The 16873-nt window shown below is 47.7% G+C and overlaps 2 protein-coding genes across 3 annotated transcripts in view; one reads left to right on the forward strand and one right to left on the reverse strand.

The window, feature by feature from the left end:
- NLRC5 (NLR family CARD domain containing 5) overlaps positions 1 to 16268 on the forward strand; it is a 48489-nt gene extending 32221 nt beyond the window's left edge. For both annotated transcript variants that reach the window (XM_063333996.1, XM_063333997.1), the window contains 18 exons: positions 375 to 458; positions 535 to 618; positions 1197 to 1283; positions 1738 to 1818; positions 2373 to 2456; positions 2851 to 2934; positions 3583 to 3666; positions 4353 to 4436; positions 4529 to 4612; positions 5316 to 5399; positions 6184 to 6267; positions 7110 to 7193; positions 7810 to 7893; positions 8883 to 8966; positions 9138 to 9221; positions 10982 to 11065; positions 12179 to 12262; positions 13110 to 16268. In XM_063333996.1, coding sequence (XP_063190066.1) covers positions 375 to 458; positions 535 to 618; positions 1197 to 1283; positions 1738 to 1818; positions 2373 to 2456; positions 2851 to 2934; positions 3583 to 3666; positions 4353 to 4436; positions 4529 to 4612; positions 5316 to 5399; positions 6184 to 6267; positions 7110 to 7193; positions 7810 to 7893; positions 8883 to 8966; positions 9138 to 9221; positions 10982 to 11065; positions 12179 to 12262; positions 13110 to 13182 — 1501 coding nt within the window. In that variant the 3' untranslated portion in view covers positions 13183 to 16268. The remainder of the gene's footprint in view (positions 1 to 374; positions 459 to 534; positions 619 to 1196; positions 1284 to 1737; positions 1819 to 2372; positions 2457 to 2850; positions 2935 to 3582; positions 3667 to 4352; positions 4437 to 4528; positions 4613 to 5315; positions 5400 to 6183; positions 6268 to 7109; positions 7194 to 7809; positions 7894 to 8882; positions 8967 to 9137; positions 9222 to 10981; positions 11066 to 12178; positions 12263 to 13109) is intronic.
- POLR2C (RNA polymerase II subunit C) overlaps positions 1 to 16873 on the reverse strand; it is a 241815-nt gene that overhangs the window by 146726 nt on the left and 78216 nt on the right. The window lies entirely within an intron of this gene.

The following is a 16873-nucleotide window of genomic DNA, read 5'->3' on the forward strand; positions in this document are numbered from 1 at the left end:
ATTTTGCACTAATAGACAATAAGTTTCCTTTGATTCACTCTCTGAGAAGAGCTTTCTCATGTCACAGAGGATCCTGCATCCCTCTCTCTCACTGCGTCCCCACTGACTGCTCCTCACCTAGGAACCTGTAGGTGTCCCTGCAGTCCCTGTCACAAAAAGCTGCACCATTAGCATACGCATATGCTGTATCAGAACATCTCAACAGATGCTTTTGAAGTGTTGCCGCAATCTTTTTGAATGTCTGCAAGGCATTTAAGGTTGCGGTGGCATCCTCCTTTCTCTGTGGGGAAAGGTTGTGATGCCTGAGATTTCTGCATCTGAAAGCCTGAACTGTTTGTAAGGGACTAAGGTTGTTCTCTTTTGCATCCTTTCAGACTCGCAGAGTGCAACTTTCATCCAGAGCACTTGGAAAAGTTGTGCTTGCTCCTGGAAAAGTGCGCTGGTCTGACAGAGTACATGTGAGTTAATGGCTGCTTGGACCCGTTTGGCTGGGCTCGTTTGTGAGCTGTTCATTACAATGGCCTTTGGTTCTAGATCCTCAAATAACAACGTGACAGTCCAAGCTGCAGAGAGACTTTTGCATTCACTGAGGAAAAACCCGGGTCCTCTGAAAATCAGGTACTGTGTCACTGTGTTGTTTTAGATGCTGGTCTAAGGACAGTCTGTGCATCTAAGATCATCTAAGATCTTTCATCAAAACCAAAAGTGCAATCTTCCAAAGATAGACTGCGTTGGCCTGAGAAATTCCCAGGGGGATTCTAAGTTAGCGGTATTTCGTTTTTATCTCCTTGATTCCTACTAAGCATCATGTAAAGCTGTGTCTCTAGACCTCTGCCTGCCTTATAAAGAAGATTCCCAGTTCTGGTGAACACATTCCTACTGTGTCCTCGCCACAGCATCCCGCAGTTCACCTGCGTAATGAATTCTTCACTTCGTGAAGTGGGGTCAGGCTCCCTCTCATTGCTGTCAGTGGTAGGCAGGTGGGAGGGAAGCTGATGTTTGTGTTCTCCTCTGCAGGGAAGCTGGGCTGCTTCTCTATTTGTTCCCAGTTTGCACCCTGTTTCCTATGTAGACGTTACTCTGATGAGCAAAGCAGCCTTTCTGTATATACTGGGGTGCTGAGCACTCAGCTGACAGAGGCAGAGACGGATCCATGCACGTGAATAAAGCAGAGCTGCTTATATTCTGCTTTGCAGCATAGAAGAGCCGTGGGTATGTAAAGAAAGTGTCACAAACCTTCTCGAGCTGGCTTTCCAGGCCTGTGGAAACGTTACTGAGATCACGTAAGTAGCACCTTGAGTTCTCCTATCTTTTAGATATTTTCTTTTAGCCTGATACTTTCAAGGAAATGGGATTGTAGCCAGCACTTTAATTTGCTCTTCTGTTTTTTATTTTCTGTCTTTGATGCATTTGTCCATTAGCCAACTTGAAACAAGTTTGCCCCAAATGTCTGGTGGGTGGAAGGGCTTACAGAAGGTTTGTGGTTGCACACCTTAGTAGGTGTAGTGGAAAGGAGACCATATTCCTGGTCTCCCTTGGGAGAAAGGGTGCCCAGATTAGGCTGGCTTTGGAACTAGTTTAAATACTGCAAAATTCTTCAGAGATAGGTGGTTAGCATTCATCCACCAGCATAGTCCTGTCCCATCCAGTCCTCCTGATTTTTCGTCTGGAAAATAGCATTTGCCCTCCCTCAAGGGTTCACAAGCTGATGATGTTCTCTAATCTCTACCTTTCCAGGATATGTAAAGATAAAACCCTCTTCCAATTAGGTGTAAGTTTCCCACGCTGCCCAGAGAAGCTGGAATCAGTCACCTGCAGGTAAGAAAGTGACTATTTGTCATTATTTTCTGCTTGTTCTGAAACTCACCACGGGATGAAAAATATCTTCAGAGTGTCTGGGGCTCTGATCTCCATCGGTTCGGAGTGCCTCTGTGCCACACATGCAGAAGGAACATTATTCATGTGCATGTATGTGTCTTTCACGCACCCTCCTTCAGGCCCATACTGGACCTGAACGAGGCAGAAAAATCTACCTGCCTTCCCTGCAGGACCAGGAGCGCTCAGGAGGCATGAGGACTTTGAAGACTCTTACAACACGCTGGCTTCTGCGTGAATGTGAAGAGAGGGAACAGCATTAGTGTCTTTTTCCCTTTGTGTAGCTGAAGAAGGCCGCAGTTGTCTTCTCGTGCAGTTGGGGAAGGGCTCTGTTTCTCTCCACTGAACTGTGGTGTAGATGGGACATAGCGGGAGAGCCCAGGGAGGGCACTTGCAAAACTCTGCTCTATTCCCAAGCCTGGCCCTAAGGGGCACCAAATGCTGCAGTAGGCATCTGCCGATCACTGACCATTGCCTTGTATGTTTGTATCCTGCAGACTGAATCTGTACAAGCCGGAAATCAAGCAAGCTTGCTTTTACCAAAGGGTTCATGAAAAATGTGCTCAGCTTCAGGAATTGAGGTGAGTTGTCAGGCATTGTAGAGGATTTTTTTTGGGAAGGGAGTAGATTGTCCTTGTGTGTGCAGGAGAGCACACAGCAGGGCAAGGGTGAGGCCAGTGCAAGGTCCCAGTCACTAACCTCTGGGTCCCCTTCTTAGAGTGTTTGGATGGACCAGAAAAGACCCATAGACCTAGTGGCTTCCTGGGGTATCCTTTGAAGACATCTCGATCTCCCCTGTGCCCAGATAACCTGTACTCTCTTATTGTGGCTGGCAACTCCCGTGGGACCTTGTCAAGTGTCAGTGTTGTGACACTTCTTCACTGTCAAAAGCACTGCTGTGCTTTTGTTGTGGGCTCAGTACAGACCTTTCGTCATCAGTGGACATAGCCCACATCTGTTGTTCTGTTCTTGCAGATGGTCTCATGTCGAGCTCCACAACGATGAAGCAGAAATGCTAGTCAGGATTTTGCTGCCTCTCCCAGAGCTGAAGAAGTTTGGGTATGTCCCCAGATGAGGTCTTTTCCACATCTTTATCTTTTGCTCAACCCTGTGCCTCGCCCTGATCCTCTCTGAAACACTCTTTGTCTGGAATACAGCCACAAGCTCTGTAATCTCTCCTGAGACGTGTCTAGGTTGTGAACTCAACAGCTCTCTGCAGTTCATGCTGAAGGTGATTATAGGGGCACCATCTGCCTGAAGTGTTTTCCTCTGCCCCTTTTTTGAAGTGAAAGCCATTTGAGACTGAGACCTTGGCTCTTGTTTACATTGTAGGTCATTTTATACTACCCTACTGCGTAAAAGAACTTCTTTTGGTATGAATAGCATTCAGTCCTTCTCATAGCCTTCTTCAACTGCCTGCGAGATGCAAGCTTATAAAGGGCATCTCTGCCCAGTGAGGTGCTGGGGGTTGGTTGGCCCAGGCAGAGACCGTGCTGTTTGGTACATGGTACATCATGTGAACATCTCTGCGCTACCTAATCCTCATAGTCCTGTACATGGGAGGTGTGGAAACCTCTCCAAACTTACTGGTCCCTGGTGTCTATGCCGGCTGGGGTTTGGCATGGGGCAGCTTACCTCTCAGTGAAGTAAACTCTTTCTCAGCGTGCAGAGACCTGACCCTCTTATTTGATCCTTGCTGTTTTGCAGGTTTACCTCTAGCAGTATTATGCCAACTGGAATCGATTACTTGATCATGGGCTTGCAGAAATGCCAGGCCATTGAAGAGCTCAAGTGAGTGTTATCAAGCTGTCCAGAGTTTGCCAGGTCGTTCTAGAAGCTTTACTTAAACTGTAGCCTCTCTTCTGTCTGTGCTGTGGACATATGTGGTTTTCCTGATGGATGGAGGACTTCAGATGGGAAAAAAACCAACAATTCCTTCTTATTTGCAATGAACAATGAGTGAGAGAGACAGAGATCAGTAGTCTGTAGCAGGGAATGTCCAGTGGAGAAAGAAAGTGTTTTGGTAGCTGGTTTTTGCATGGGTCATGTCCCAGCTGAGAGGCAGTGTTTCCTGTGCAGCAATCCGAGAGCCAGCATTTCAATCCTGAAGGATCATCTAGTGGCCTGCACACAGAGATGGCTTTTCCAGGTGCCCACGTGCAAGGCATCCTTCTGTTATGAAGTGCCATGGGACCGTGTGTCGCTCTTGCGAGAGCTTTGCCATCTTGTGGTCACAGTGGCACCTTGCTGCATGAGGAGCTGGGTTCTTGCTCCAGAGATTTGGGGTTCTCTTGGTATTTTATTAGGATCCAAACACATCCAGTAGAGTTGCACTAGAGAATAAAATCGAAAACTGTTCACAGTGTCTGGAATACACTCCCAGTTCTCTTCCGCTTTTGTTCTGCTCTCCTCTGCTGTGAGTGCTTGCACGACTGCCTGTGGGTAATTAGGTGTTCCTGTGTTATTTCACCTTTTAGCCTGGGCGACATGAAACTCAGCAGCTCTGCAGTTCCTAAGCTTGTGCTGGGACTTCGTGAAATGCCGTCTCTGAAAAGGCTTATGTAAGTATGTGACGGCAGCTCGCCTCTGGCCCGGCTTGTGATATTGAATAACGCTAGCTTAACGTCCGTTTTCCTGGGGATGTTGTTTCCAGCTTGAACCATAACAGTATTGGGAATGATGGTTGCTCCAGACTAGCAGAAGCCTTGAGGAATATGCGCTACATGGAGGAAATCAAGTAAGTTTCTCCTTTCTTTGCAGTCTCTCACAGCAGAGAGGTGACCACTAGTGCCAGCATTTGGAGAGACCCAGATGTGCTTTTACACAATGTTGTAACAAAGGCAGGAAAGTTGCAAAATGCTCGTCTGTGAGGTACCTTGGGCTAGAGGAAATAAGAGACTGATTGATGAGGAGAATTTGGTCTAACCCCGCTCTGCTGCAGTCACATAGAAGAAAATGGATTAAACAGCCTCTGGCTTTAAATCTCTGGAATCCCTGGGATCCAGAAGAGGGCCAGAGGCCCCCTTCTCTTCTGGGAGAGCCTTGGACCGAGCACTTCCCCACTCTGAGAAGATCTGAATCTAGGGCTAACCCCAGGCTTGCTCTGCTTTTCTGCCCCTCTCTCTAGCCAGATTCTGTCCATTCTCCACTGTAGTAGTTTGCAAAATAATAGCCAGCTGTTTCCTGTCTTGGTATTCTGGCTGAAGTAATTTCCCATCCGTTAACAAGATCCAGTGATTTTGATTGCTCTTTGCAATTTTTTTTTAAAGCCTCATTAACAGCTATTAGTCTTTCATGAGATAGTTGAGAGAAGCAGCGCTCTGATTCTGCTGCCAAGGTCAGAGGCGTCATCCAGCAGATGAGAGACATTAAATAAGATCTCATACTTTGCCTGATGCTTAGCATTTTCCTTTACAACACAGCCTTTCTTCTCTTTAAAGTTTAAGCCACAACAAAATTGGAGATCCAGGCCTGATAAATCTAGCGGCTGTCCTGCTGGAAATGCAAAACCTGAAGAGAATCGAGTGAGTCCCCTTTGTTTTGTTTGCAGCGATTTCAGTTACGGCCCGTGGGGAAGCCTGCGTAGAAAGCCCTGTGCCACCTTCGCTTACACAATGTTCCCCTTTCTAGGGTTTTCAGTGTCATTGAAGACCTGATACAAAATCACCCCCAGAGACAGCAGTGGGCATTTGCTGGCCTTCACCAGCTGTTTGAACAGAGAGATCTCTGGCTCAGTTGTGTTCTGGGAAGTAAATCCGCGAGCTTGTGGGGAATCATACAAATCTCAGATCCACGCAGCACCTTTCCTCAGGCTGTGTGGGGTTCCCAGTGTGGTGGCTTTCTTTTACTAGTGGAAGTAGAGGTGAAATTGAGAATTTGTCAAAGCGAGGGCACAGTCTCTAGACAAGGCTCTTGGAGACGTGAATTCAAACTGCCCCTGCTCCAAGGGAACAGAACCAGAGCAACCGGGCTCTTCGTTAGGCTCAGCTCTGGGGTATGCCTTGCAATTTTTCGAAATTAAAAACCCGGAAATGACTTGAACAAGAAAAGGAAATTCCCAGTTCTGTCTGGGAGAGGGAAAACTGCTCCTTCCCCCCGGTACCTGCAGGGGCAGAAGTGACTCAGTACTTGACAAAAACACTGCAAATCCCCAGGCCATTTTCTAGAGCCCTGTGTCTCTGGACACACCACTGCAGCCTCGTGTAGCCCATCGTTGCAGTGACCCAAGCCAGGCAAACAGTGAAATACCTTAAGCTGATACGTTCTGGTTCTTGTTCAGTCACTGAGAGGCTTTCATGATTCTTTTAGCCTTTCAGGGAACAGTCCTAGTCCTGCTGGAGGGGAAAAGCTGATGGAAGCTCTTGCCTATTGCAATCTCATCGAGGAGCTACTGTAAGTGTGTCATTTCCAATATCCCTTCAGGAAGCTGGGCAAAAATCAAGGCATAAAACCCAAATCTAATATGGCTCCAGTAAAGCCAAAAATCAGTTTTACCACTGATTCTTATGAGAGCAGGGTAAAAACTCACAGCTACGTGGGACCGGAATGTGCGGTGCTGGTGTGGGAGGCTTAGGGATTGCTTGTTCACTGCAATCTCTTGGAGATTCCCAAGAACCATACACGCTGCATCAGTGGGGAAGAGCTGAATCTGTGGTCTGATAGCCAGTATCGCAGGCACGTGGGCTGTGCAGTGCCTGTGTTGTGTAAGAAATCAGCGTTAAATCTACGTGGCTGCAAAAATGGAGCGAAGATGACAGATAGAGGCTTTACTCAGCCAGATGTATTGTCAGTCATTCCGTGCCTCTGCCATATTGAAGAAATAAAATCATAAAAAAAAATAACAAATCAGAAAAAGTTACAGTTAAAATGCTGGAGCCATTCATATAACCTTCAGATTACAGTGTACTGGACTAAGGGCACGTATTAAAAAAGTGCAATTTCAGTTTGATTCCATCTCAGGACAAGTCAGCCAGAAAGGGAGATCAGTGTGCTCCTGAGAAGCGCAAGTCGGTTGTACTTCCCTCTTTAACTCCTGCCGCAGGATTACAAAACCTCGTTGGTCTTTCCTCCCACTCCCAGTGTCCTTTGAATCGTGGACATTGGCTCCTTGCAGCCTGGTCCCATGCACATGTGGGTGAGGAATGGGGGGTCACAGATACGTGTGGGTGACACACAGGTGAGGAATGAGGCTCTGTAGATCACTGCCAGTAACGTTTCATTTCTGCTCCTTCCAGACTGTCAAGGAATGCTTTTGGAGACAGGACGGCAGTGAAACTTGCCCTCTGTCTGCCTCACATGACCAACCTCAAGATCCTTTAGTAAGTGTCAGCCTCTGCTCCAGGAAAGCTGGATATCCTGGGAATATGTGGGATGGTCAAAAAGAAGGCACGGAAAAAGGCATAGACTGCAGTGGTGCACCAGTCTCTTGTTTAGACATTATTTTAAGTGTTTCAGGATTGAGAAACCCCCCGCAATTATTCTGCTGCATCAAGTCACATCAGCTGTTCTTGCATAATCTCTTGCAGCGTTAACTTTAGAGATGATCCGGGCATTGTATATACAGTAAAATAACCCTTAAAATTGGTTTTGAGTATGCTAGCCTCTAATGCCTCTGGCTGTCCTCTCATTCTGGTGTAATGTAAGCATAAATATGAACACCTTTTGTGGTCCCTCCCTGTTTTGTGCAGACACCTCTCAGTCGTTTTTCCCCCTGAACTCAGGAGCTATGTGACGTGCTAGCCGCATTGCTGGACCCGCTGTTGCCTCCCTGTTTTCCAGACCCCTTCTTTAAGACTATCTACAAGGATGACAGGCTATTACCAGCACCGGGCGCTGGTTCAAAAGATGTAGTTACCTTCTTGGCAAGTTAAATATGAGCTCTTGTTACAGCTCCATTCTGAAATAATAGTCCAATGCTTCTGTTTCTTTTGTTAGCTTGCAGAACAATAACATTGGTCCAGCAGGAGGGATGGAGCTGGCCAGAGCCCTGGTGGCATGTGTGCTGCTGGAAGAGATAAGGTAGGCCATGGCAGGTGCACTTGGGATAGTGCCAAACGTACGGACTGGTATCACTCTGCTGGTGGGAATCATTTCAGCTCACAGGCCCGGGGCTGTCACATAGGCTCTTTCCTTGCTCAGGGGGACTCCGCAGAGGGCAATCCCTCCACCTGTCCTAGAAACTTTTTGCAGTATGAGAGGAGACACTCTCTGAAGGTCACTGCTGCCTGTGGGGCAGCTTAGATCACTTTAGATTTTAAACCTTGTCTGCCAGTGCTGTTTGTCAGGCTTTGTGTAGCCACATGCTGTTGAGCTACTGTATGCAGTAACCTGGGGAGTGATGGAAGTTCTAAATATGGAACTGAAAGGATGGCAGTGATGTGAATTAACTCTTCCTCTTGCATCCTTGATGCCACCGTTCTTTGATGTGTGCTTATTTTTAAATAACAAGTTGAATTAAGGTGTTAGTAATTTAGGTGTGAGGTGCGTTAGAGCAGGAAAGGTATTGCCATGGCTTGTGTTTGCTGGTAGATGAGAACAGAGCAGCACACCCTGGTAAAGGCTGGAAGGCAGTTATTGCTGCCCCGGAGGCTTTGAGAGCCCCGTCTCCTTCCCGCTCTCCCTTACCGTCATTTCCTCTCAAGTCACACCAGTCCTTACCTCCAGTGTAACTTCTCATTTCCAGTTTCGGATGCAATACATGATGTGCTGCAGGTCTGTCCATTTTAGCCACTGATGTAACCCCACCTTACTGTCAGGACACAATTCGCTGCTGAACGGACTTAGGTTGTGAATTAGAGCAGGGTTGTCATTCCCATTTTACCAAGCAGGGAATTGCCCCTGAGTTGCCATGTGTTGATCTGGCTTGTCCCTGCTGTCTCGAGTCCTCTTTTAGTCTGAGTACTAGTTATTGACTTGCTAATTCACCTAGTTATGTTTTGGTGATGGCTTTTCTCTGTCTGTACCTGATTTTTCTGCGTCCACTCAAAGCTTTTCCATTACTCTTACAGTTTATCAGAAAATAGCCTTGGGGAAGGAAGTATCCACGCCCTGTCTGAGGGGCTGCCACGCTTTGAACACCTCCGGAAGATCGAGTGAGTACCAGGGCACTGAAGGCTGCAGGGGCAGAGCGTGGCTGGCTTCCTTTGTAGCCTTACCAGGGCAGGAGCGCAGCAGACAGTGTTGGTGTGCTGTATTCCCCACCCGGTTCTGACACCAGCACATTGTGCCCCCCTTGTTTTTGTCTTCTCTCCCTCCTGCTTCAGCTTGAAACTGTGTGGAATCACTGATGATGCTTCAAAATCACTTTCTCACGGCTTCCGACAATGCCCTTCCATGGAGGAGATAACGTGAGTGTGGGAGTGTATGGGAAGACCCTTCAACACACAGGTCACTCTTGTTTTAATGTCTGCTCTTATTTTCAACTGCAGTACACTTCTGATGTTGCTAAATACTTATTGATGCTTACCACTAAGTACTTTTTACTGATAAATTTACTAATAATTTACTAGTTGACTAAATTCACTGCTAAAAATTCCCTGGTATAACTAGCAGCGTATTGGAAGCTAAAAGTGAAGAGCTGAATGGGTTGTGGAGGAAACACTTATTGTCAAACTCTGCCCATTGTTCTTGGTCTTTTAGCATCTGTTTTGAGAGGCAGGACAAATTCCTCATCGTGTTTTCTGTGGTTCAAGTCTTGCCTCCATTTTTTTTTTTTTTTTTTTTTACAAGAGGGCCACAGTTGACTCTCAGAGCAGAGCAGGAGCTTCTCTGTGCAATGTAGAGGCTGAATTGAGAGCTCAAAACCAAGTGAATTCAGCCTGTAGATGAACAGGGGATGTTACCAGCTGCAATCTCACTCTCCACACTGAAATAAAAGGGGTTGCTCTGATGTGTGGATGTTTAATGTGTTTTCAATAAACAACATAGATGGGGTAACTACGTTGTGACATGTCTGCACCTGCCCAAGAGAACCTCAGCAAGAAGCCTGCCAGGCTTTCCTCTCCCTCCCACAGAATGTATTTGTGTGGAGATCAGAGATATTGTAGAACTCAGGGCATTAATTCAAAGCCAGGATTTTATTGCCAGACCCAGGGGAGCTGACTTCTGATGCTACCGCTACGCACTCCAGTGGAGTAGTGGGACGTGTAAAGCAATGTTCAGTGCATAGGTGTCGCTTGCAGCATGGCACTAAGGCTAGTTAACCATGTGATTAGTTTCTACTCCTGCCTTATTAACAGATTGGCAGATTCTCCTTTAACAGTAGCGTTAGGAGGGGTCTGGTCTTGTCAGCGGAGGCATATGTGAGTTCTGTCGTTGGGAAAATGTGAGTGACACAGTGAGCCATATGCTGATACCCATGAAATCCCAGAACAGGCCGTGAAGTTGTTTGGTGGAAGGCCCCAGTTCTCAAGCTGGATCCTGTCTTGCTTTTGGTTTTTGACTCCTACACATGATATGGAAATTCTGGAGATGCCCAGACTTGGGCAGAGGAATGGCTCTGTGTGGTGGCCCCGGGATCATTCAGCTGAGCATTGTAGTGGAGCATTGATGGTGCCGTGCTAGGTTTCTGTTCTCCAGGTGAGAGAGAAATAGCCAGGCTGTTCAGCCAGTAGCACAGAAAGGATCCGAAGAATTTTCTCACTTGCCAATGCATCAGACAGTGAAGAACCTAGTCTTTCAAGAGCCCTGCAAGCTATCCTTCGAAAGAGGTCAGAGACAAAAGGCAGCTTTAAGAGCAGGTCTGAGAGGCACCTTAGCTGCTGCAATAATTTAATACCACCAGCAGAAGGAGGAGTTGCCCTGGGGTAAAGCTCAGCAGTCATTTCCATCTTTTGCATCTCATTCCCTGGGCCTGCAGGACTCCAGAGGCTAACCATAGTCCTCAGGCTCTGTAGTGACATTCCCTGGTGTCTTACCATACATGGAAATACGTGGTGAAACTGAGGAAGTTCTTCAAAATTACACTTGTAAAGCAGGGGAATGTTTACCTGCCATGATAACAAAGCTCTTGCAAACAGTCTAATCTGTGACGGGGTTGTATCACAGCACAGTCGTTTCCCTTGTGTTTATCAACTGACTCACAGTTGGGATTTCTTGTCTGTCTTAGACTGTCTTGGAACGCCCTTGGTGATGGAGGAGCCCAAGAGTTGGCCAGTGCTCTCCCAGGGATGGAAAAGCTGAAGATGTTAGAGTGAGTACAGTCATGAGAGCAACCACAGGAAGAAGACTTGTGTTTCTGTCACTGAGCCCTCAGCCACAGCACTTCCCAAAAGGGATGGATGTTAGGAACAACAATAGGCTTTTGCAGTTCAAATTCTTGCTTAGCATTCTTGCTGCATGCACTGAGGGCCAGCCTTACTTGGGTGATGCACAGCGCAGAGAGGCATTTTTTATTTGAGGTGTTTGCAGCGTAGGTATGTAAGCAGAAGCTAGTCTGTGAAGGCCTCCTGTTTGAGTCAGGGAAGACAAACTGGTATTTCTAGAACATGACTCATATCATCTAATGACCTCAGGTGAGCTGCTTCCTGCAGACTTTTACTTCTCTTCAGTGTCTGGGATGGTCTAGATGGGTACCGTGCTCAGAGCACCTTCCTTTGCGAAATCCTGCAGCAAGGCAAGCAATCCGTCCCCAGGATGGAGCGGCCAAATTGTGAGTGTTGGGCCATAGGAGCTCCCAGGAAGCTGGGATGCAGCTCCTGTGGTGGAACTGGAGTGCAGCCAGCAGCTGGGGTCGGTGTCGCCAGCTCATGCGTTGGCCCGGTGGCATCACAGCCTGGCCCTGTTAACGGGAGAGACTGTCATCTTCTGCTCAAGAACTGTTCATGAAGCTTTCCTCCTCTTGGCACTTCGGAATTCATGGTGTGTGTCTTCCATCTCTCAGCTGTGTGAAAATATTAGTCTGACGTCATAGGGTCAGTAACTGAGTTTTGTTTGTCTTGAGCAAGGAAACTACATAGTAGGGCCTGGCTCTTTTACAGGTACAAGCGAGAAGGTTGTGTCTGAAGTAGGAGGACTTGTTACTAGCATTTTTGGGCACCAAGCTCACAGTGGGATGTGTAAGAGTGCTCCAAGGGCAAGAGATCTGCTTACAAGTCCTGTTGCTAGAAGGAGGTCATAGGAAACATTGCACACACCATTCTTGCTTAAATAAGGCCGCAGTCATAAAGACAAGGCTGATGTAAATTGCTGTGCTTGTGCAAAAGTGTAGCTCTTCTGGGACAGGAGGAGGAGCCAGCGATTTTTCAGCTGTTTTCCACTCTTGATTTGGTTTGGGGTTTTAATATTCTTGTTGTTTCTAACACAGTCTGGAGAAGAATCGCATTGGCGCCTGTGGGGCCACAAAGCTGGCAGAGGAACTTGCCAAGTGCCCGGAAATTCAGTGCGTAAGGTGAGCAGGTATCATGGAGCTCCATGGCTGGGTATCGGCTCAGCAAGGGGAAGTTGGGGTGGCCAGTCTTGGGACAGACATGACCCATGCCGCCCTGCTGCCCTGGGTTTGCTGGCATGGAATAGGATATTGCAGGGGACGCAGATGCAAGCCAAGTAAACTGAAGGTTTTCTAGGCCAACTCCACCCCCTCAGAAAGTCCTGGGAAAAAGGGGCTGATAAAGCTTACTGGCTTTAAATGAGGTAAACTCTGAGAGCACCTCTCGTAACTTGCTGGTAACACAGGTCCCACGGCCAGATGTCTGCTCCTACCCGAGCTGTCTCTGGCCCAAAACAGGCTCTGCCTTCCCCAGTAGTGAGAGCCGCCCGAGAGCAACCACTGAGGGCTGTTGCTGGTCCTGACTGGAGCTTGTGGCCCCTGTGTGCTTGCTCAGGTTGGCAGCACAGCACAGCACGCAGTCCCTTTGACTCCTCGGGGCACTCGGGGCATGGTAGAAGCCTGGTATGGGCAGCTTTGGGGTGGACTCCACCGAATGAGACAGATGAAGAAGGGAGGCTCACGTCAACCAGGTTGCTTGTGTGTCACTCAGTTCTTCCTCCCCTTTCGGAGCTCCTAGTGGCCCTGGGGACTTTTCAAAGCTTTAATCTCTCTCTCTCCCAAGCCATAAGTGAGTCCATCTCAGCGAGCGGGCAGGTGCTGGGTTGCTGCTGTGTTGCCGGGATAGGGCCGTACCTCACTCCTGTCTCACTTTGACGAAAAAACAAGTTGCCTTTTCCCCTGTCTTTGGCATGCCACCTCCTTGCTCGCCCTGCTGAGTCCTACAGTAACATGTTTGCTGTTGTCGTAGGCTGTGGGACAATCCAGTGCCCAAGGGCCTTGCCGAGAATTTGACAAGCCAAGACCCGAGACTGTGTTTCTAGTAGCAAAGAGGAGCCCTTGCCCGATGAGGAATTGCTCTCCGTCTTTCACTGCCCTCAAAAATTGCACTGAAGAACCCAGGAAATCAAAGTTCCTACAGTTAAAAACTGTGTCAAGTCTTCCTTCGTTGCACTGAACCAAGTGTGAATGCTTAGCGGTGTTTTGTTTTTTTGTGTGCTTTTATTGTACAGAAAAGCAAAAGATGGTGAAGAATTGCTGCTGAGAAGGCAGTGTTATTGGTGTAAAAACAAAAAAAAAAAACTCTTCAAGAGGATTAGATGCACCTGCTCAGGCATTCAGAAAGCCAGCAGAGTATTTAATTATCTTTAATCAAGATTACAACACCGACAGGGTGTTCCGATAAAAGAATGCACATCCTCTGGGAGAGAATGTAAAATTATTTACAAAATTGTAAACTACTGACCCTGTTAGAAATGCAGGCTGTTTGAAAATTGTGTATAACTGTGTGCGAAATACCTCTGTGATTTTTAGGCAAAAAGTGGCGGTACGATATGTGTTTTTGTTTGCTTCATATCAGGCTCCTTTTCATACAGAATTGCCTCAGTTTCCTAGTAGAAACGTCAAGACTCGTGAAACTTCAAATCATTGGCCAAAAATGATCAATATTTATCCTGTGACGACAGGTCAAGGCTGATATCACTGTAAATTTAAGTGAGAAACTTTACAGCACTGAGGTTGTAAAACAATTTGGAAGAAAGCTGGGGCAGTTCTGTGTGAGAGGACGTGCACTACTGACTATTTCACGTGGGGTTTTGTAGATTTTTTGGCGGGGGGCGGGGGGTGGGTGGTTTGGAAGACTCAATTGCACTGTTCTCTTTGAGGTGAAGCGAGGGGTCAGTCAGCTTGAACTGTTGGCCGCATGGTAGATCCTTCAGGCCTCTACCGTCCCCTGGATCCCGAAGCCTACACGTCGCTGGGCAGTGGATGTTGGACCTGTGGGGACTGGAGGGAGAAGATCCCCAACGCTGAGTCCGCTGGTCAGCGGAGATGGGCTGCAGATGGACTCCGTGCCCCTCGCGTGCGTGGAACACCAGCTCGCGGTGCAGCACGGCGACCACATTGGTCTCATTTTTTAGTGACTTGGGTTACAATGGTTTCCTCGCCTGTCTGTGCTGTAAATATTTAATCCTTGCGGCGGATTTATTTATGGAATTTTGTTTACAGCACTGTGTTTGCCTGGGGAGACCAAACTGATCCGATGTGGGCAGGGCGGGTGTTTGGAATGAGCTGGAAATGCTGGTGCAGCAAACCTTGGGGCAGAGGACGTGGGCAGCTGGTGCCTGTTACTCCTGGGGGAGCCGCTGTCCTTATTTAAGGATCAGCAGTAGGCTCTGTGAGATACTGGCATTGTTGCATAGAGGCGGGGTGCGTTTTGCAGAGACCGTACTCTGAAAAGGGTTTAAAAGCTATAACAAAGAAAAAAAAAGTCATAAAATTCCTTATCAGGCCATAATTCAATGAAGTAATCAAGTACTGGAGTTTAGGAAAAGCTTCGCCAAATGTGGCTTTAATTGCATCCTGTATTTTCAGATCTAGTTAGCGGATGCGAGTCTTCCCAGCGCCCAACAGAGGAAGAGGGTGGCACAAAAGGCAGCGTGATCACGTACTGAAAGGTGTCTTGGTGCTGTGAGCTCTTCGCAGCTTCCAAGGTGAGCGTGTTTGTCAGCTGGGCTCTTCTCGGGCCCTGGTCTCCCGGGGCTTCTTTTGGAAATACAAGAGGTTGGACAAAGTTTGCAGTAACCGTCCGTTTCAGTCCGGGCTGTGAGCTGAAAATTCATTTTTTCCTGCATTTGAAACGTCATTTTGGTAGGACTAAGTACTATGTGTGATAAATAATAGAGGTTGAGTTTTACTCAGTGTGAAGAAGGAAAGTACTAGGATTGGACTTTTTATTGCACTTTGTGATGGCTGTTTTGTCATCGTCAGTAGCAGCCAGAGCCTTGTGCTGTTACCACAGGCCCATATACCGGGGGGAGAACCAGACGGTATCGCTGTCAAACACATCTTTGTTCAGCTCCGTTGTATCGTCTCCTTGGTGCCACCCACTCCTGCGTTTGATTTGTTCAGGTGCCGCGATAATTTATTTTCCTTCTTTACTGGTGTGAAACATGCCTTCTCACTTATTGGTTTTCCTCCTTTTTTTAATGGGGAAAAAAGTGCTTTGACTGAATAAGTTGAGAATGCCGCTTTGGTGAGTGCTTGACTTTTCAAGGCACTTTTGCTTTGTGTCTTGGGTGCTAACCCTAAATGGGTAGAACAGCTACTGCGGAGAGATCTCTTGGGTTTGGATCATGGCGTTGGATTATTTTCCCTTGCAATGAAACGCACTATTTAAAAATAAATGAGACCTGACATTCCCCCCTGCAGTTCCGCTGACTCCTGCAGTTAAGAAGCGTGCGTCTATACCATGAGGTTTGTGGGAACATAACGAGGCTGCTGCTGCGGCACTTTGCTGGACTTGAGATGCTAAAGAGTGCCTCTGAAACCTAGATGCGTTTCTCAGGTTCTTCCCCAAATTCAGGATTAGCTCCCAGACGGGTGTCTGCCTGACCTGAGAGCGGCCATCCCAGCGCAAGCCAGGGAAGGGACTCACAGGACATCACAGTATCTTTTCCAGAACACCAGGTGTCAGCAAACCCCCAAAAATGGGAAGCGGTTGTCTCTAGTCCAGCGATTTTTTGACTAAAAGCAGGCTCTGTGCTGTATTTGGAGTGCGTGGGTTGCATTTTAAAAAACAAAAAAATTGAGATTTGGATTGAGCTGTATGTGAAACACAAGAAGACAATCAGTCCCTAGTTTGTGTCTTACATCAGATGCCAAGGACTTTTGGGCCGCCCTTCCCCAGCGTGCTTCCCATTTTCCTTGTGCTGCCGATGCCCATGTTCCCAGCTTGCGGTCGTGTCTGAAAGTTTCCAAGGGGAAACTGAAGGCTTTGTCCAATTTTGCGGGGTTGAATGAATCTTCTGGTATGCAGGAAGACGTGAGGCCATTGGGGATTGTGTGTGATGGCTGAATACCAAACCGATTCCCAAATAGATAATTAACGTGGGCCATTTTTAGAGCTATTACTATTACGTTTCAGATTTATCGTGGTCCAAAAATGGAAATGTATCAGGACGCTCTGCACACCCCTATTGTTTCGAGCTGCCTGCAGTCTCTGGAAGACAATGTCTGAGCTAGTCAGTACTGGTTCCATACACAGAAGGGATTTTGCCCCTCGAGACCGGATCTTTAGAAAGAAGTACACTGCTGTAAGTAAACACGCTGCTGGAGGGCAGTGAGGAGCCTGGATTTGGTGCTATGGGGCAGCCGGAGCCAGGCTGGGCTGGGCTTTCACGCGCGATGGCAGCTGCTTCTTATAGCTGGAAATGCAGCTGCTGGTTCCCCTCCACTCAAACCAGTTTCAGGTAGCGCTGGACCTGCTGCGGCCTGGAGGCGTCATGCTGGGCAGGAGAGAAAACATGGGAAAATAACATTGGCATTCATGAAATACTGGCTGCCTCTCCCTTTTTTCCCCCAAAGTGACATTTTAAGCCACAGGCATGGAGGTTGGAAGGGCAGGTCTGGCACAGACCCCACTTCTCCCACTGAATTCCTCTTTCAGGCACGACCTCGTCTCTCCCTGTGACGGTTTCTGGCTGGGTTTACCCAGAAAAGAAGGGTTTTGCTCCT

Source organism: Chroicocephalus ridibundus, chromosome 4, assembly GCF_963924245.1.
Source record: "Chroicocephalus ridibundus chromosome 4, bChrRid1.1, whole genome shotgun sequence".
NCBI classification, from domain to species: Eukaryota; Metazoa; Chordata; class Aves; order Charadriiformes; family Laridae; genus Chroicocephalus; species Chroicocephalus ridibundus.